The sequence below is a fragment of the Bos indicus genome, chromosome 14, assembly GCF_029378745.1.
Source record: "Bos indicus isolate NIAB-ARS_2022 breed Sahiwal x Tharparkar chromosome 14, NIAB-ARS_B.indTharparkar_mat_pri_1.0, whole genome shotgun sequence".
Lineage (NCBI taxonomy): Eukaryota > Metazoa > Chordata > Mammalia > Artiodactyla > Bovidae > Bos > Bos indicus.
Window position 1 is genome coordinate 30,715,458 of NC_091773.1, and position 21,596 is coordinate 30,737,053.

At 38.6% G+C, this 21,596-nt stretch overlaps 1 protein-coding gene across 3 annotated transcripts in view; it reads left to right on the forward strand.

Moving 5' to 3' along the window:
- The window catches only part of DNAJC5B (DnaJ heat shock protein family (Hsp40) member C5 beta), a 93,996-nt gene that overhangs the window by 26,883 nt on the left and 45,517 nt on the right, over positions 1-21,596 (forward strand). For all 3 annotated transcript variants that reach the window (XM_070802609.1, XM_019973507.2, XM_070802608.1), the window contains 2 exons: positions 6,039-6,158; positions 11,247-11,374. In XM_070802609.1, coding sequence (XP_070658710.1) covers positions 11,256-11,374 — 119 coding nt within the window. In that variant the 5' untranslated portion in view covers positions 6,039-6,158; positions 11,247-11,255. The remainder of the gene's footprint in view (positions 1-6,038; positions 6,159-11,246; positions 11,375-21,596) is intronic.

Consider the following 21,596-nt stretch of genomic DNA (forward strand, 5'->3'; position numbering starts at 1 on the left):
GTTTAAATATCCATTTATTAAATATTGAAATATCTTTTCCCATCCTCTCATTTTCAATCTCTGTGTGTTTTTATTTCTGAAGTGAGTCTCTGATAAGACAGATCCTGGCTTTTTCTTTTTTTCTAAACAGCCACCCTGTATTATCTTATTAAAACATCTAGTCCATTGACATTCAGAATTGTTATAGCTAGGTGTGTACTTATTGCCATTTTGATATTTCTTTCTGGTTGTTTTTGTAGTTCTCTGTTATTTTTTTCATTTAGTTTCTTTCCTTGTGGTTTAATAATTTTTTTTTTGGTGATGTGCTTGTTTTCCTTTCTCTTTAATTGTATATCTGTTGTAGGTTTTTGATTTGTGGTTACCATCCCCCTTAGCCTTCTATGATTCTATGCTTTCTTCATATTTATAGATTTAGGCACTTTAAAATTTCCACCCTCTTTGTAACCTCTTTTTAAAAGGGACATTTTTTAACTTTGAAAAATTATGAAATGTAATAGGAATTAACCAATTTGCATTCTGAAACATGAACATTTGGTTTTACCGAAATGCCAGAATTGTTCTGTAATTTTGTTTGAGGCGCTGCTGGACTGGTAGCCAATAACCTCTTAATTTTACACAGTCAAAGGAATATTGTATCTTTTCCCTTTCTAAATTCACTTAACAGAATGAATTTTACCCAGATAACTCGTCCCTTTGAAAAGTGACCTGAATTCCATATAATAGCAATAATAACAACAACAATGTAGTGGGGTAATAATAGTAACAGAGATAGCAATAATATAATGCCTTTGTTCATTGCATTGGGTTCTTCAGATTTATTTTAGAATAGGCCTTCCCTGGTGGCTCAGATGGTAAAGAATCCGCCTGCAATGCAGGAGACCTGGGTTTGATCCCTGGGTAGGGAAGATCTCCTGGAGAAGGAAATGGCAACCCACTCCAGTATTCTTGCCTGGAGAATTCCATGGACAGAGGAGCTGGCGGGCTACAGTCTATGGAGTCACAAAGAGTCAGACATGACTGAGCAACTAACACTATTTGTTGGAACTACGTGCCCTTGTACATCACATGTTCAAAAAGAGTCATGTTTGCATCTGCTGATGTACGTAGCTTACATTAAACACTATGTACCCTAATATTTATGATTCTTAGGTTGTTTTGTTTGAATATTAAAATTCATCTAGTACCTGTTGCAGATTCTGTGCTGATGTATTGATACTAGCCATTTATTATAATAGCCCTAACCCTATGTGGCAATTGAGAGAGGTATATAAAAGGCCTCCAGGAGCTCCTAAGGGAATAGTGAAGACCCCATAAACAGAATGCGCATCTACGAGGGCTAAGTTGCTTCAGTTGTGGCCCACGCTTTGTGACCCCATGGACTGTATACTGCCAGGCTCCTCTGTCCATGGGATTCTCCAGGCAAGAATTCTGGAGTGGGTTGCCATGCCCTCCTCCAGGGGATCTTCCCCACCCAGGGATTGAACCCACATCTCTTTCGTCTCCTGCACTAGCGCCTCCTCGGAAGCCCATAAATAGAATACACAGGGAAAATTAGTATGTAGTGTCCCATCCCCCAATACAAACACACACACATAGACTTCTCTCTCCAATTTTTTAACTTACAGAAAGGCCACATTGCTTCATCTTGGAATATTTTCTAAATTCTCCTCTTCAAACTTCAATGATTATACTGCTTTTACAGTACATTTAGTGCATTTTGCATCAAGGAGTTATTGATGTTCTTCCCATGAGTTATGTCCTTTAACAAACATCATTTAAACGTCACCATTTCTAGAAAGCCTCACTTGTTTAAGCAGAATTTCCTGCTATATCTTCAGATTATATATCAGAAGCCATACATATATAGGCATGTGCGGACGTTCTATGTGTTAGAGCGCACCTCAGGATGAATGTTTTACTTCTTCAATTTACGTGCCTAGGCCCATTGAATATGCTCTTCCTCCTGCCTAGAGTATATTTGCTTCTCAAGTATACTTGAGAAGTACACAAACCCAGTCATTTGGTTCTTTTCAGATATCTGCTTGGCTATTTTAGTTCAGGGAAGCTTTTCCTGATCTTCCTTTGTATGGTCTTAACATTTACATGGTCTTGTAACACCTCTCCAAATTCTTATATTTATTTGAGCAATCATTTGAATAATATCTATCTCTGTTAGTAGGTTGCAACTCTGTAAACCACAAACCCAGAGTCTGTATTTTTGTTTACCAGGGTATTTCTAGCATTTAAGCAATGATGGGATCTAGTAGGTAACCAAATGGTGAATGACTAGATGAATAAGAAACTATGTTTTCTCTCTGAAAAACAGTACAGTTCTACTTCACCTAAGAGTTTTGCAACACTTAAAAAATGATCAACTTAGAGCTTTTGTCCTTGTAATTAAACTTAAAAGTTTCTGGACAGCAAAGGAAACCATAAGCAAAAGAAAAAAGGCAATCTATAGACTGGGAGAAAATGTTTACAAACAATGCTACTGACAAGGGCTTAATTTCCAAAATATACACAAAGCTCATACAGCTTAATGTCAAAAAACAAACAACCCAATCAAAAAATGGGCAGAAGACCTAAATAGACATTTCTCCAAAGAAGACATTCAGATGATAACAGGAGTCTGAAAAGATGTTCAATATTGCTAATTACTAGAGAAATCCAAATTAAAGCTACAATGAAGTATCACCTCAAAGCAGTCAGAATGGCCATCATTAAAAAGTCTCCAAATAATAAATGCTGGAGAGGGTGTGGAGAAAAGGGAACCTTTCTACATTGTTGGTGGGAATGTAAATTGGTACAGCCAGTATGGAGAACAGTAAGGAGGTTCCTTAAAAAAATAAAAATAGAGTTACCATATGATCCTGTAATCCCACTCCTGGGCATATATCCAGAGAAAATTCTAACTGAAAAAGATACAAGCACCCCAAAGTTCATAGCAGCACTATTTACAACAGCCAAGACATGGAAGCAACCTAAATGTCCACTGACAGATGAATAGATAAAGACGTGACATATCATATATATACATATGAATATCTCAGCCATAAAAAAGGAATGAAGTAATATCATTTGCAGCAACATAGATGGATTTAGAGATTATCATATTAAGTGAAGTAAGTCAGACAGCAAAAGACAAATATCATATGACATCATTTAAATGTGTAATCTAAAAAAGTGATACAAACTCACTTATGAAACAGAAATAGACTCCCATAGAAAACAAATGTATAATTACCCACAGGGAAGAGTGGGGTGTGTGAGAGAGAGATAAATTAGGAGTTTGGGATTAATGTGTATACACTAATATATAAAAAATAGACAACAAGAACCTACATTATAACACAGGGAATTATACTCAGTATCTTCTAATAACCTATAATGGAAAAGAATCTGAAGAAGGATACATATGTACATATGTATATCTATATGGGCTTCCCACATATATATACATATATATCTCAATATCCACACACACATATATAGCAGAATCACTATGCTATACACTTGAAACTAATGCAATACTGTAAATTAACTACACTTCATTTTTTTTTTAAGGACATTGTTCTTAAGCTGAAGTGATGCTGGAACTTCGGTATTTATTTCTAAATGTCTTTAGTTCCACACCGCCCCTCCCCCACATCCTTACCCCATTTCTTTGCATGATGATGGGCTGCTTCCTAAACTCTGGCTGGAAATCAGGATCTATGAGAAATAACCATTGTATCTGAAAAAAAAAAATAAACAATGCTATCTAGAAGCGAGAGCGCTCTGAACTATTTGCACAAAATAGCACTAGAATTTGTTGTGTGTCATGCTAAGAAGCAAACTTAAACTCTACTGTCAACTTCAGGAGCAAGATCCCATTTTGCAAAATTTAAGAGTAACACCTGTCTCATTTAACCCTTTTTCAATCTTTATGACCTTACTCAAAATCACAGGGAACTATTCTCTCATGGGATCTTTTTATGTTACATAAGAGTTTTAACAAGAAGTCTCTAATTCTTAAAACCACTTCAGTCACCTCAATGCCTATTAACTAAGATTAGAGCAAAATGTTCAGATATGAAAATTGTTGAATTAATGTAGTGAAAAATTGTAGTTTTCCCCTTACTAATGTTATATGGTCCTTCCAGTAATTTTAAAGCAATTGATTAGTATTAGCCTTAGACCAAAGGAAAGTAAAATTTAAAAGAACTCAACTTGACCCTGAATATCCAAAGCAACCTTCAGAAAGAACCACCAAGCTGCAGGTATCACACTCCCTGATTTCAAACTATATTATAATGCTATAGTAATCAAAATAGTATGGTACTGGCATAAAAACAGACATACAGATAAGTGGGATAGAATACAGAGCCCAGAAATAAAGCCAGGCTCATATGGTCAATTAATCTATGACAAAGGAGCTAAGAATATACACTGGGGAAAGGACAGTTTCTTCAATAAATGGTGTTGGGAAAACCGGACAGCCACATGCAAAAGAATGAAACTGGATCACTATATTACACCATATGCAAAAAATCAACTCAAAATGGATTAAAAAGCTGAATGTAAGACCTGAAACAACCAAACTCTTAGAAGAAAATGTAGGTTTGGAAGTACCTTTTGACATTGGTGTGGGTGACAATATTTTGGATTTGATATCAAAAGCAAAGACTAAAACAAAAACAAGCAAGTGAGAATACATCAAGCTAAAAATGTTCTACGCAGCAAAGGACACCATCAACAAAATGAAAAAGCAACCTACCAAATGGGAGAAAGTATTTGCAAATCATATAGTTGACAATGGGTTAATATCTAGAATATATAAAGAATTCATACAAATCAACAGCAAAACAGCAAGCAAGCAATCCAATTAAAAGTGGGTAGAAGATCTGAACAGGTATTTTTTCAAAGAAGGCACACAGGTGGTACACGAAAAGGTGTGCAGCATAACTAATCATCAGGGAAATGCGAGTCACAACCACGGTAAGCTGTCACCTCACCCCTGTCAAACTGGCTATCATCAAAATGTCTGTAACGAATGTTGATGAAAATGTGGAGAAAAGGGAGCCCTTGGTGCACTGTTGATAAGAATGCAAACTGGTGCAGCGCCTACGGGAAACAGTACCTCAGAAAATTTAAAAAACTACCACGTGATTCAGCAGTTTCACTTCTGGGTATTTATCTGAAGAAAATAAAAGCATTAACTCAAAAAGACACCTGCACCTCCATGTTCATAGCGGCATTATTTACAATAGCCAAGATATGGAGACAACCTAAGTGTGTATCAGTGGATAAAGAAAATATGGTAGATAGCACTTAATCATAAAAAAAGGAAATCCTGCCATTTGTGACAATGGATGGATCTTGAGGGTATCATGCTATGTGAAATAATTGAGACAAATACCATGTAATCTCACTTACATGTGGAACTTGAAAATAACCTGAGCTCACAGATATAGAGATCAGGTTAGTGGCTGCCTTAAGCAAAGTGGGGGCCGTGGGGGGATGGGTAATGTAGCGGTGGTGACAGTTGAAGGTGGTCAAAAGGTACAAAATTCTAGCTACAAAATAAACATGAGTGATAAAGATGTACAGCATGGTGACTATAGTTAATAATACTGTATTGCCTATTGAAAGTTGCTAAGAGAGAAGATTTTAAAAGTTTTCATCACAAGAAAAAAAATTTGTAACTATGTATGGTGATGGATGTTAATTAGACTTGGTGATCTCTTAGCAATATATACAAATATTGATTCATTACATTGTACACCCAAAATGAATTAAATATGTCAACTATATCTCAATAAAAAAAATTAAAAGAACCCAGTTTGCATGTCAGGGGATAGCCCATTTTCTTGATTGAAAGTTCTGGTGGAAACCTGGAGGCAGTTTCATACCAGCATTTGGTTGAGCCCAGCACCAGCTGACCAATGATCCGATTAGATACACAGATATAGCATGTATTTTGGTATCACTGGATATGCCTTGTAATGGCAACCTTCAAGTTCATGCATATTTTATTTTCTCTTTGTTGTGTTTTCCAGAGGGATAATCTATTGGCTAATAGAGTAGCAAATCAAAAGTAACTCGACGCCATTGATTCGCTTAAGCTCGTGTGGAAACAATGGAAAGAGGCAGCCATTTACTCTGAAAGAGTGGAACAGGTATGAAATAGTTCCTTTTGTTGCTGCCTTTCTTTATCTCTTTGCACACCTATTTCCAGACCAGTTGAAAACAGCAAGTGGTTCCTGTTTGAAAACACAGGATCGGAGTTATACGAACAGGTACTGGGGATTATTTGTGACATTCCAAGTTGTCTTGTCTTCAGGATGCTGTTTATATAAGTACCAGTACAGTCAAGAGGTAATTATTTTTCAATAACAAATTGTAATCACTCTAGGGAGACTTAATACTTTAAAATATAGGCTTAGCATTTTGGATGTGTGTTTAGCTTTAAGATACAATGCTCTCTGAATAAGATCTTGCTCCAGTAAATAGATTTCTATAGAGAGTTTACAGATGTAATAAAAAATGGTAAAACGTGTTGGTTTCTTCAATCACAGCCATCAAAAGTGTTTTTACTGTTTAATGATCTAATCTCCTCTGCTCATATTTTACTTTCTCAGCAGTGAAGGGACCCTGCCAAGAAAGGAAGAGTCTGATTTCTTTTTTTTCCATTTTCAGAATTCACATAGTAGATAGAGGTGAAACTTCTTTTATTCTGAAGGAAACATTTCATGTCAACATGAAAATTTTAGCACAGCATTTGTAGGACTCCTCGAGTTAGTACCTTTAAAATATGTGCTTATTTTGAATTGGATGTTTGTCACCACTGGAGCACTGAGCCTTCTTTCAATTGTATCTTTATCAAGAGACAGGTGAATGTGGTTTGGTAGTGACTGTTCAGTGGTCAGTGCTTTAAGAAATTATGATATTCATGGATTGTAATGCAGCTAGGTGACTCAGATGGTAAAGAATCTGGCTGCAATGCAGGAGACCCAGGTTCAACCCCCTGGGTGGGAAGATCCCCTGGAGAAGGGAATGGCAACCCACTCCAGTATTCTTGCCTGGAGAATTCCATGGACAGAAGAGCCTGGCGGACTACAGTCCTTGGAAGAGTCAGACACGACTGAGCGACTAACACAAATGCAGCTAGAAAGTAATTTAAGTTCAGAAGACTAAGCATCATGTACCTATCACGATCAAAATTAAATTACTTAATAACTTTGCATAACAATTTTTTCTTCATTGGGTGGTATAGATGAGAAACTATGAATAAAGACTTGAATTTTGCATAGGAATATGAGCATTCAAAAGGCTATGAGAAAGAACTCATAAAAAGTATATTTTATATAAGGCATTAAACAAGGGTATAGCTCCATTATTTAAGTTTAAGGAGAGTTTTTAGCAGATATTTGGACTATTGCCCTATAGTTAGTAGGTTCTTAGCATAATGTCTTTATTTCCACAAATTGAAACAAGTGAGGGTTTCAATGTATGGCTCTACTGAATTTGACACTAAATGTTATCTACATTAATAATATATGAAGAGTCTGGTTTCTAGCTCACCAAAGGCACAGAAAAATAACAGGTTGTTGCTTGACACACAAAAAAGCAAACTTGCGGTCTTTGTGTTCCTTTATGTTTCCGTTTGTAGAATAAGCCAACTACTAACAACTCTGACCAACTATTGACCAACTATCTTTTCTTAGATGTTGTCTAAAAGGAAATAGCTTGATCTTTTAATTGAGGTACATGACACTAAGCAATGTTGGTTGACCAGTAATCTAGCGAAAATATATTCAAAAGAAAACAATGTATATAAATTTGTGTATAGGGAGGAATTTCGCTGGCTCAATCCAAGGAAGAATTAATTGACAAACTGTGGGAGACAAGGACTTGCAAGTGTACCCGAACCCCATCTAGGTTCTGTCTCCGTCTCTTGCCACTGCTCGTCCTCTGCAGGTCTGTTTCAATCTACAGGTCTGTTTCAATCTCTCTCCTTTCAGGCCAGCCAACAATACCAAAAATTTACATTTGACAGGTTTTTACCATGAGAGATTGTTCTACATCCAAAAAAATAAAGAAACTTAGGGAAGGACTCTGACTTGGTTTGGGTAAGGTACCTACTCCTGGTCTAGTCGACTACAATGATCTCTGGTCAGAAGGCCCCAGCAGGCCTTTGTTAAGTTGGCCTGTCCTGTGTTGTGCTCAGTCGCTCAGTCATGTCCAACTCTGTGACCCCATGGACTGTTGCCCACCAGGCTGCTCTGTCCATGGGGATTCTCCAGGCAAGAATACTGGAGTGGGTTGCTATTTCCTCCTCCCAGGGGATCTTCCTGACACAGAGATCAAACTTGCATCTCTTGCATTAGATGACCATCTAAGATCATCCAAGTTGGCTTAGATCACCTATAACTCCATACTCTATGGTCTTAGGATTTGAATCATAGTCTTAGTGACTTAGGAATCTTGCTACCCACTGAGACCTTACAATCTCAGAGACAAGTATAATTACTGTGGTTTATTCCTTGCCCACCAAGTCACACAGAAATCTCTACTTTCCAAATCCCATTCATTCATGGCAAGTAGTCTGCCAGTTGTCTTCATTTCTGGGAGCCCTTAGGTGAAGTGTAGGGCAGAGTTTCAGTGTTCTGAGTTTATATGTGAGGTGGCAGCAGGAAAGAGGGGACAGGAAAGGAAGTAGGGAAGGTGTCAGGCAATTTTTCCTTCAATTGTGAATACTCAGCTGGGCTGTGGTTCCAAGAGAGGGCTGAGCTGCAGACCTGGAACACAGGGGTGAATGACCCAGCCCCCAGTCCTGAATTATTTATCTGCTAGGGAAATTGTGATGGAAGGTGAGAAAGGTAAGGTGGAGCAGTAACTAGAATATGTGCTATGATTTACTGCGTGGCTGCCAGTCAGTTTGAATATCTGCTAGATTTTGTTTGTGTGGGTGTGCTCAGTCATGTCTGATTCTTTGAGAACCCTTGGACTGTAGCCTGCCAGGCTCCTCTGTCCACAGAATTCTCTAGACAAGAATACTGGAGTGGGTTGCCATTTCCTCCTCCAGGGAATCTTCCTGATCCGGGGATCAAACCTGCCTCTCCTGCAGTGGTGGGTGGATTCTTTACCACCCGTGCCACCTGGGAAGACCAGATTTTGTTTAGTGGCAGGCAGAATGAGAATTCCTCCTCTTGTCCTGGTGTGTACCAGACACTAGGGACTAGGGCCTCTCTGGCCTCTGGAAGCGCGACTTGCATGGCTAGCTAACCGAAAGGAGACAACATAGTCATGCCGCCAGACAAGGCTTTGTCCTCGGGGTGCTGTCCTTGTTAAGTCAGTTCGTGCCGCAGTGCCTTGGGGTCTACAGGATTTTTGACTGAGGTCTGACTTTCTTCAGCACCAGCTTCCTTTTCTCCTCTCAAGGAGCTAGATGCTCACAAAAACATTTCAAAGTTCTTCACTCTGTTCTTAATTGAATTACTTAGGACCACAAGTGCTCGCTGTGCCATGCTGGAATCTCAAGGGCCTCTAAGACCACTGGAACCCACCAGGCACATCCAGAAGGCTCTGTTCTTATCTGTGTTGGTTCAGTCTAGTCTGGTGGGAGCAGAGCTTGAAGGTTGGCTTCAACCAAGCCCACCCGTCCCTGGGATATGCCATTTGGGTCTGCAGCTTCACTCTTGTCACAGGGGCTCCTTGTGTGGAACATGAGAGTCTCCCCAGCCCTGACACCATCTCCTGAGCCCTGGCACGTTCATTCATCCACATTTATTCACTCTTACAGCACCTGATGCACAAAGCCCAAAGCTGGAAGACAGACGATAATTTTCAAGGAACTTCTGGTCAGAGGAGCTTGCAATCTAAGTAGTTTTGTTTTTTATCTTGTTTTGTTTTTGTGATGAAATATAACAAAGTTTACTATTTTGTTTTAAAGTGCACAATTCAATGACACGAAGTAAAATCTCTGTGATATTTAACCATCACCATCGCCTGTTCTAGGTACTCATATAAGAGGAATCATATACAATGTTTGTCCTTTTGTGACTGGCTTATTTCACTTAATGTTTTCAAGGTTCATTTTATTATAGCATATGTCAGAATTTTATTTCTTTTTATAACCAAATAATATTGCATTGTATATATATATCACATTTTCATTTATCTGACTTTTATGAATAATGTTGCTATGAACATTGGTATCTTTTAAATATATTAACTCATTTAATTCTTATGACAGCTCTATAAATTTAAGTACTTTTTTGGTCTCCAATTTATAGATAGGGATAGTCATGTAGCTGGTCATGGCAAGGCCTATATTCAGACCTATAGGCAGAATGCCGTGCACACTCTGAATTGTACACTGTGCCTCCGCTAATAGAAATAGTTCTTTAAAGTCAATATGTCCTTGGTACATTATCTGCATTATTTCTAAATCCTTAAGATACCCTTATGATGTGGGCTTTATTATCCTTGTATTCCGAGTGAAGACATTAGGCTTGGCAAGACTACATGATGGATGCAGGAATGCCCCAGTGTGTTTGCTTCTCCGTGCTTCCCCCCACAGCCAGAAAACAGCAAAAGGCAGCTCCATGGGACATGGGGCAGCACAACCCCTTCTGTATAGACCACAGTGAGAGGAGCTATCTTGGATATAGAGCTCATGAGCACTGTGGGGGGAGTCGGTACCCCATAGCTGCAGAGATGGTCTAACCAGGCTCTCAGATGAGACTAGGAACGTTGTGTTCTGTTTTGTTTTTGATACTTACAAAATGTTGGGTTTTAGTTTTTTGTTTGTCTATAAGAACTCATACTTTAACAATGGCTATGCCAATAGAGTCAAAGTAAAATAGATGATTATTTCCGTTGTTGGCTACATTTGGAAAAGATATTTTAAAAAGGACAAATTCTAACCAAAAAAATCCTGACAGAAAAAAATCTACATATGCCTGACCTGAGAGGATCAGTTTTTAACAACTGTAAGTTAGCTGGCTATTTAGATAACATCTTGCTTCTATTTAGCCATGTGGACAAAGCCATATTCCATTTGCATGACTGCGTGTAGCTCTTAGGACCCTGACCTGGAGCTCTAGTGTTGGCTTTCCTAATCCTTTTCTCCCCTCCTTTTGCAGCTGACACAAAGATGTACTTCAGGTCAACATTTTACAAACACTCAGAAACAAACTATCTTCCCTTCAGAGATCTGGCATGCATAACCTTCACAGCCATCTCCCTCTTTGGTTTTGCAGTTTGAGAAAATGGCATGTAACATACCTAACCAACGACAGCGGACAATGTCAACCTCTGGAAAAGCTCTGTATGAAATTCTTGGTCTGCATAAGGGAGCATCAAATGAGGAAATTAAGAAGACCTACAGGTACAGAGGAAGTTCAATGATGGCATTCCTTGTACTACTAGTGATAGCTATGTTGTAATTGGCGAGGCTCAGACATAAGCTTCCTGCTGAGGCCTGCTAATCAGAGCTTTGGAACTCTTGTTGCATTCCCTATTCTACAGCTGAGCAGCTGGGAACAGAAAGCATGACGCTGGTTTTATGAAAGAATACCTTTCCAGCATACCTTTTATGCTGGAAAGGTAGTCTTGGGTTCTAGGCCTATGTTGTTAGAGAGACAGGCAGACAGACAGACACTGCAAATGACCAGGAATTGTGGTTAACTGACATGATAGCACCACCAAATATGGCAGAGGGTTTTAAAAAATAAAGGGGGGTTTCTTGCAATTGCTGTATTGTGCTATGCTTTTCAAGTCTTCCATTTTGATCTTTCATATCTGATCTAGTTCCAACTTAGCTCTTTTTGGGAAAAACTGAAATAACTTTTTCTTAAAAGCATCAAGGAATTTAAAAAAGGATTAAGTATAATTATTTTGCAAAATTTGGAAATTACTAAAAATGAAGATAATAACATTTATCCATAATTTTACCTCTACTGACAATCACTGAAATTTTTCTTCCAGTCTTTAAAAAAATATCTAGATAATACAACCCCTACATTGTCCCCATCTCAGCCTCTGATAACCACCAGTTTGTTCTCTATATCTGAGTCTGCTTCTTTTGTGTTATAGTCACTAGTTTATTGTATTTTTTCATTCTTCAATTTTTTTCCAGATCCATGCCTTTTATATTTTAGGAAAACATAATTTTTTTCTCTGTTTTATTTAATTTTTTATTTTTATACAGTTTTTAAAGGTTACTTTCCATTTACACTTACTAATATTGGTGCTATTCCCTGTGTTGTACAACACATCCTTGAGCCTAACTTACATTCAGTGGTTTGCACCTCCCACTCTCCCACCCCTATACCGGGCGCAAGTATCTTTTTGAATCAGAAATATTGCTTTTTTTCGGATATATACCTAGGAGTGAAATTACAGGGTCATATGGTGTTTCTATTTTTAGTTTTCTAAGAAATCTCCATACTGTTTTTCACAGTGGCTATACCAATTGATATTCCCACCAACTAATTAGCTTTCTTTTTAAAGAGGATCTATCGTGAATACAGGTGCCATTTAATATTATGATTTTTAATGCCTGTAACCTAGGCTATTCTGTAACTTAATTAATTTAAGGTAAGCCATTAAAAAAACATTTTAACTTACTTATTTGGCTGCAATGGGTCTTAGTTGTGGCATGTGGGATCTAGTTCCCTGACCAGGGATCGAACCTGGGCTCCCTGCACTGGGAGTGCAGACAGCCACTGGACCACTGGAGAAGTCCCACGAGCTATTTTTCAACATGTAAATTCTTTTACTTTACCCTATAGTTAATATCCTTGTACATAAATGGTAATGCATATTTCCAATTATTTCCTAACTTACTGAAAAATAAAACTGTGCCTTTAGAAGAAAAATGAATCAAAAGACAAATGAAAGTTTCAGATTTTAATCAGTTACTTCTTGATTTGGTCTTGAATTAGGAAAACTTTTTTTTTTTTTTGCTGTATGGAAGTTTAAAATCTTTAAGTAGGCAAATTTGTTAGTCATTTCCTTTATGGCTTTTGCTTAATCTGTTGTGATTAAAAAGCCTCTCTTGATTATAATATTATAAAAATATTTAACCATTATCTTCTTATAGTACATTTATAATTTTGCTTTTATATTCAATCTTTGATCCATTTGGAGTTTATTTTGACATGAGAAATGAAGGTAGGATTCCAAATTATTTTTTTCCTAAATCACTAGCCCACCAAAATTTATTGACTTCTCCATTTTTATCTACTGATGGAAAATTCTTTGACTTTGGATTAGAACCTTCACCATGTGGTAAGCTCTGGGCCCTGAAATGCCTTCAAGAAGCACATGTTGAAAAATAAATGACAGCTGTGAAAACTGCCATTTGGACCCAAATAGTTCTGTGAAATGGTATATTTCGATCAAAGTCAATATCAAACTTCTAGTTTACTTAACTTAATGTGCTAGAAAAGTCTTTGCTGTTTCATTGCACCCTAGAGTTACCCTGGAGTGTGGCTAGAAGCTGTTCGGCTTCCTGTGCGTAGATGTCCTTGGTGAAAGGTCATTAAACTTGACTTTTAAGGCTCTGGGCTGAGACATTGTGCTGGGGGTGAGACTAGGAATCAAAGCAAATGCACAATAAGCATAATACCTACAAAGATGCTTCCCAAAATGAGAAAAAAAGTGATGTCTAACTGTAAGTTCTAGAGCCCACTTTACAAATGTGACTTTTAATTGCCTTTATTTTGTAAACTGAAATTTCAGGTCATATCCTAATTAAGGCACTAATTATGCTGAGTAGTTTGCAAGTTTAATCATTACAACCTAAAGTCTCTTCATGTAATCAGTGTCTTCCTATTAATTTTGTTTTAATGTCATACAAATATTATTTTTTCAGCTGATTAGGATACTAGTATGCTGCCAAAAGTCTCTCCTTCTAACTAAATTACACATTTGTATTCTGCCAGTTATTCAAAATGTATGATCAGGCTGAAAAATCCACTGAGAATATTATTCTTATATTCAGGGATCTGGATCAAAGCAGTGACAATACAGTGAAATTAAAAGTCACTGAAGTTTAATAAAATTACCAACTGTTGAATCTATACGCCGCTTGACCGCTGTTGTAATCCTTGGTTGTGCTCTTGAATAAGGTTGAGCTAGAAATTTTATTTTGTTTTTGAATACATAATATATTCACCTGATTAACATGAGATCACATAAAATGAAAGTGTTAGTTGCTCAGTCGTGTCAGACTCTTTGTGACTCCATGAACTGTAGCCCATCAGGCTCCTCTGTCCGTAGAATTCTCTAGGCAAGAATACAGGAGTGGGTTTCCATGCCCTTCTCCAGAGGATCTCCCTGACCCAGGGATCAAACCTAGGTCCCCTACATTGCAGGCAGATGCTTTACTGTCTGAGCCATCAGGGAAGAACACATAAACAGGTATGCAAGAAAAGTCTCCTTCCTACCTCATAGTCCCCAGGTTCCCTCCCCAGGAAAACAATTCCTTGTGTACCCTTCTACAGAGAGATCTTATGCCTATATAAGCATATATAGAGACCTTCTGGTCTAGGCAAGATGGTTATAGGCCTGTCTCTCCCAGTTCCTCACGTGAAACATGACAAAAAGCTTTGGAAATAACTCAGACAAAAAAAGAGAACCTTCGAAAGGTAGAAGGAAGAAGAAAAGGCAAATTAGTTAGGGACCACAGGAGCAAAGGAACAACACTGTGACAAGGCCTCTGACGACTCCACATCTAAGGGAAGGTAAGCCAGGCCTGGCCTTTCCCGACACCCGCCGTAGCAATGCAAGGCAGCCAGGTGGTCCTACACATCCTCCAGACTGAACGGGAGCCCTGCCAGCAGCTCGAGGCAATCCCCACAGAAACGGCCAGGGGACCCAGTGAATGTCTCCCTAACAACAGCCAGACAGAGGGCTTTCCCCAGCCTGAGACTCCCCTCTCTCACCAGAGACCCCACTTTACAGGGGAAATTAACACCGAGGGATTCTGCCACAACAAACACCCAGCCCAGGAAGTGTTTTTGTCCCTGCCCCTGGAGATTCTCTTTCCCCACCTAGAGGCACCAAGGCACCCAGACTGGGGAGGCTCCTTTCACTTCTTCATCTAGAACCAACGAGCACCAGTAGGGTCCCCAGAGGCAGGAGACAGACCAAGCTGACCAAAACAACACCATTAGGGTCTGAAAATTAGACTGTCATTGGAACCACTGACCACAAAAGTAGGCTAGACCTGCAAGCTAAACTCTAACAAAGTGACTGACTGTTCAAGTAAAACATTTAAATAGGACCCAGAGGGGCTTCCCTGGTGGTCCCGTGGTTAAGAATCTGCCTTGCAGTGCAGGGGACTCTGGTTTGATGCCTGGGGTGGGAAGATCCCACATGCCACAGGGCACGACCATGAGCCACAGCTGCTGAGTCAGTGCATGGCAACTACGGCAGAGTTGGTGCTCCACAAGAGAAGCCACAGCACTGAGAAGCCCGCACACGGCAACTAGAAAAAAAGCCCGGACAGCAACAAAGACCCAGCATAGGCAAAAATAATAAATAAATAAATTTTTTTAACTATAGTGTTTTATTTAAAAAAAAAATAGAAACCAGAGTCTCATAACATAATAGCCAAAGTGTCTAGATTAAAATCACTCATTGTACACAAGGAAAGAAGGAAATCCCAACTTGCATGAGAAAAGATAACCACTTTACTCCCACACAGAGATGAACCAGTTATTGGAATTATCTAGGCATCCTAGAGTAACCATCAAAAAAGATTCAATAAGCAATTGCAAATCTCTTGAACCAAGTGAAAAAAAAAAAAAAAGAAATTTCAGCAAAGAAATAGAGTAATAAAAAAGAACCAAACGGAAATTAAAGAACTGAAAAACCATAGAAATAATACAACTAACGGGATGAGCTTAGTAGTAGAGTGGGATAACAGAGAACAGAATCAATGGAGGATGGATCAACAGAATATATGCAATCTGAACAGCAGAAAGAAAATAAACTGAAAACAGACAGTCACAGGAAACTGTGAGGCCATTAACAAAAGACCCAACTTTTACAGCACTGGTGTCCTAGAAGGGGAGGAGAAAGAGTGGCACGGAATGAGTATTCAAAGAAATAATGACTGAAAATTCCCCAAATTTGGCAAAATATACAAACCTATAATTCAAGAGGTTAAGTGCATCTCAAGTAGAATAAATCTAAACAAATTCATGCCAAGATACATCATAATTAAACCTTTGAAAACTAAAGACAAAGAAACTATCTTAAAAGCAGACAGAGAAATGACATAATACCTGTATGGGAACAGTAATTCAAATGACAGCAGATTTCTCATCTGAAATAATAATGACCAGAAAGAAGTGATACGATAGTTTTCAAATGCTTAAAGAACTGTGAATTCTATGTCTGGTGAAACTATCAGTCAGTCAGTCAGTTCAGTCGCTCAGTCGTGTCCAACTCTTTGCGACCCCATGGACTGCGGTTCTCAAGGCTTCCCTGTCCATCAACAACTCCCAGAGTTTACTCAAACTCATGTCCATCGAGTCAGTGATGCCATCCAGCCATCTTATCCTCTGTCGTCCCCTTCTCCTCCCTCCTTCAATCTTTCCCAGCATCAGGGTCTTTTCAAATGAATCAGATCTTTGTTTTTTTGTTTTTTTTTTTGGTGAATCAGATCTTTGAATCAGGTGGCCAAAGCACTGGAGTCTCAGCTTCAGCATCAATCCTTCCAATGAATATTCAGGACTGATTTCCTTTAGGATGGGCTGGTTGGATCTCCTTGCAGTCCAAGGGACTCTCAAGAGTCTTCTCCAACACCACAGTTCAAAAGCATCAATTCTTCAGTGCTCAGCATTCTTTACAGTCCAACTCTCACATCCATACATGACCACAGGAAAAACCATAGCCTTGACTAGACGGACCTTTGTTGGCAAAGTAATGTCTCTGCTTTTTAATATGCTGTCTAGGTTGGTCATAGATTTTCTTCCAGGGAGTAAGTGTCTTTTAATTTCATGGCTGCAGTCATCACCATCTGCAGTGATTTTGGAGCCCAAGAAAATAAAGTCTGACACTGTTTACACTGTTTTCCCATTGATTTGCCATGAAGTGATGGGACCAGATGCCATGATCTTAGTTTTCTGAATGTTGACTTTTAAGCCAACCTTTTCACTCTCCTCTTTCACTTTCATCAAGAGGGTCTTTAGTTCTTCTTCACTTTCTGCCATAAGGGTAGTGTCATCTGCACATCTGAGATTATTGATATTTCTCCTGGGAATCTTGATTCCAGCTTGTGCTTCATCCAGCCCAGCGTTTCTCATGATGTACTCTGCATATAAGTTAAATAAGCAGGGTGGCAATATACAGCCTTGACGTACTCCTTTCCCTATTTGGAACCAGTCTGTTGTTCCATGTTCAGATCTAACTATTGCTTCCTGACCTGCATACAGATTTCTCAAGAGGCAGGTCAGGTGGTCTGGCTATCCCATCTCTTGAAGAATTTTCCACAGTTTGTTTGGCATAATCAGTAAAGCAGAAATAGATGTTTTTCTGGAACTCTCTTGCTTTTTCTATGATCCAATGGATGTTGGCAATTTGATTTCTGGTTCCTCTGCCTTTTCTAAATCCAGCTTGAACATCTGGAAGTTCATGGTTCATGTGCTGTTAAAGACTGGCTTGGAGAATTTTGACATTATTTTACTAGTGTATGAGATGAATGCAACTGTGTGGTAGTTTGAGTATTCTTTGGCATTGCCTTTCTTTGGGATTAGAATGAAAATTGACCTTTTCCAGTCCTGTGGCCACTGCTGAGTTTTCCAAATTTGCTGGCATATTGAGTGCAGCACTTTCACAGCATCATCTTTTATTTGAAATAGCTCAAATGGAATTCCATCACCTCCACTGGCTTTGTTTGTGGTGATGCTTCCTAAGGCCCACTTGACTTTACATTCCAAGATGTCTGGCTCTAGGTGAGTGATCATACCATTGTGATTATCTGGGTTATGAAAATATTTTTTGGCTATTTCTGTATATTCTTGCCACCTCCTTTGAGATCTTCTGCTTCTGTTAGGTCCATATCATTTCTGTCCTTTATTGTGCCCATTTTTGCATGAAATGTTCCCTTGGTATCTCTAATTTTCTTGAAGAGATCTCTAGTCTTTCCCATTATATACTTCAGGAATTGAAGACATTCTCAGATTAAGGAAAACTAAAACAATTAATCACTAGCAGATCTACTCAAAGAATGGCTAAAGGGTGTTCTTCAAAAGAAAAAAAATGATAAAAGAAGGAATCTTGGATCTGAAAGGAAGAAAGAACATGAAGGACACGGAAATACTGTTGTTGTTCAGTTGCTCAGTCCGACTGTTTGCAACCCCAGGGACTACAGAAATATGGGTAAATACAATTGACTACCTTCTCATAAGTTTTTAAAATTATGTATTATGATTGGTATAAAAATTATGTGTGCTTAGTCATTCAGTTGTGTCCAACTCTTTGCGACCCCATGGACTATAGTTTGTCGGGCTCCTCTCTACATGTGATTCTCCAGGCAAGAATACTGGAGTGGGTTGCCATGCCCTCCTACAGGAGATCTTCCCAACCCAGGGATCAAACCCAGGTCTCCTGAATTGCAGCCAGATTCTTTACCATCTGAGCTACCTGAAAAACCCATAAAAATCTTTTAGCACCATTTGATATTCAAGACAATGACATTTACAGTGGAGAGGATAATGGGATCTAAATGGGAGTAAAGCTTCTGCACATCACTCAAATTGGTAAAACACTGCTATCAGTAGACTGTGATAAATATATACCCAATCACTAAAAAGAGTGGACAAATTAATAGACTCCAAAAAGTACTACAAGTAAATCAAGATGGAATCCTTAAAAATGTTCAAATAACGCCCAGGAAGACAAGAAAAGGGAAATGGGGAAATGAGAAATAGAGGAAACAAGCAGAAATCAACTAGTAAAATGACAGACTTACGTATTAGTAATTAAATGTAAATAGTCTAAGTATGTTAAATTTTCCCTTTCTTGTTATACAAATGGTGATGTACTATCATTCCTATCTTGTGTGTTGCATTCTTTTCTAATATATCTTGGAGATCATTCTAAGAAATGATCAGTTCATAAGGCAGTTTCATTGTTTTCACAGTGCTGTATAGCCAAACGGTGAATGAATCCTTTCTCTGTCAATGGATATTTAGGTTGTTTTCCATCAAGGCTTCCTTTTTAAACCAACTTAGAGCTTCTCAGAGAAGGAAACAGAATGTTTTCCATAGTCCCATAAAGGTAGACAGAGGTGGGAAGAGGAGAACTATTTTGGTTCTTATCCACTTTTCAGCTTTGCTAGGTCCCAATTCTCAATTCCTGAGCAAGTAGCTAATGGACTCAGCTAGATCAGATGCTCACCCACGTATGCCTGGCTCAGACTAGAGATCTGGAATCACAAATCCCCACTACCACTTAGCAAGGACTGTGGGATCCAATTCTATGGGAAGGAGAAGTGGTAATGTTCTCAAAGAGAGGGGGTACAGAGTTGGATGGGAAATTATCAATATCTTTAGCTCTTTATTTTTAAGAGAGTATCATAGACAGAAGCCTCACAGATCTCTCTCAGTCCCTTTCTGGGTCTATTTAGAAATCTTTGTCCTAGAACTTTTCTGTGAATAAACCATCTCTTTCCCCCATATCATTGTTTTTCCTGCATTATGAGTACAATCATGGTTCATTAGTCACCTGATAAATTGGAGCCCCCAGCTTTCTCAAAAGACATCAAGGAGTATGACAAGAGGAAGGTTTCTACTGCATCAATCCACAATGTACCAAAAGCTCTTGCCTCACTGAGATTTTGTGAAGAGATCATTTTTTCAGAGTGCATGGAGCCCTTTGTGGAAAAGCACAATTAATGTACCAGGTACTATTATGAATGGACAGATACTCTCATTATCCTTAAAAGTCTGAAATTATCCTGCTATTTGGTGCTACTGTTCAAAAACCATTTATCTAGCATAAGGTGAGTTTCTGTACCACGTAAAAAGTGCCACATCACGGAATGAGATTATGCTATGAGTCTTTTTTTTTTTCAAACGTTGAACTTTTTATTTTATATTGGGGGTATAGCCAATTAACAATGTTGTGGTAGTTTCAGGTTTGTGCCATGAGTCTTATCCAGGGCCTTCCTTATGAAATAAATCTGCTTTTGGTATCATGGAATGTAATAACTCTTAAGAGTCTGAAGTCTGAAAAAGTGAAAAAAAGTGTTAGTCACTCAGTCATGTCTGACTCTTTGCGACCCTATGGACTATAGCTCCTCTGTCCATCGGATTCTCCAGGCAAGAATACTGGAGTGGGTTGCCATTTCCTTCTCCAGGGGATCTTCCCAACCCAGGGATCAAACTCAGATCATTGCAGGTAGATTCTTTACCATCTCAGCCACCATAATTCCCAGGAGTTTGAAGTCTAAGCCTTATTTAATCCAATTTTCCCATAACTGGGTCATGTCACTTGATCCGAACAGGGTTTCATAAGATGAAGGAAGATTTCCCCCCATTCTCCCACTTCCTAAAAGTCTTTACTCCCCCTTTTTCAAGCTGTCTGAAGAAGACTTACTTGAGTTAATCTTTTAAAGTTTGGATACACCCGGAATTGTTAAGTATTCACCCATCTTTCTCATATTTGCTGCAGCTTTAAACAGACATGCTTTTCCCTCTTGCCTAATTTAAGCAGCACCTCTGAACCAACAACATTTTTGAGTTAGGAAGCTGGTGAAGGAGGAGACAGACAATAGTGAATGGAAAACTAGAAAATAGAGCCAGCTGTGCAATTTAGAGAATCTAAGTCTTGAGTAGTCACAATCTCATCTGTAACTTAAACGGTAGTTTTTATTTACACTGATGTGTACACTGATGTGAAGTTACTACATGTGTACTAACTTCACTCATGTGAAGTTAGATAAAAACAAACTTAAGATGGTCGAAAAGAAGGCTGCTTGGTCTCCATGGTGTTTATGGCACAAGAGCCTAACACATGGTTGGCCAACTAGAGGAGAAATCAAAGACTGAGCTCTTTCTTAAGTCCTCAGAGAACCACAGAATCAGAATGAATCATTTGTACGTTAGCACCTGGGTCTCTTTGTCCATGGATGAGCTTAATTTCTCCTTGTAGACAAGGTACCAAAATCTTGGTTCCCAAGGTAGCAGGGACTCAGTTGATTCTTCTGTTTCATTCAACTTCACCTGGAACTTTCTGGAAATTGTCTTCCACCTCTGAAGAGGTGAGTTGCCTCAGCCAAGACCGAAGTGAGGCAAATGGTGTTTTCACAAGAGGCAGGAAAGATTGTCATTTCCATAGAGATCTGTGGTAACCCCAATATGTGGTGCTTTTACCCATCTTTATCAGCAATTACAGGTCATAATAGAGGTGCTTATGAATAAAGTTTAAATGTCAGGGGAGTGCATAGCTAATAGAAGAATTGTAAATATTTACAAGGCAAAGTGATGATTCAAGCTCACAAAATAAATTGAAATTAATCTCTATCAAGCACTAATTTGCTTCCTGAATTCTAAAACCTTCCACTGAAAAGAAGAGTAGATGAGGCTATGCCA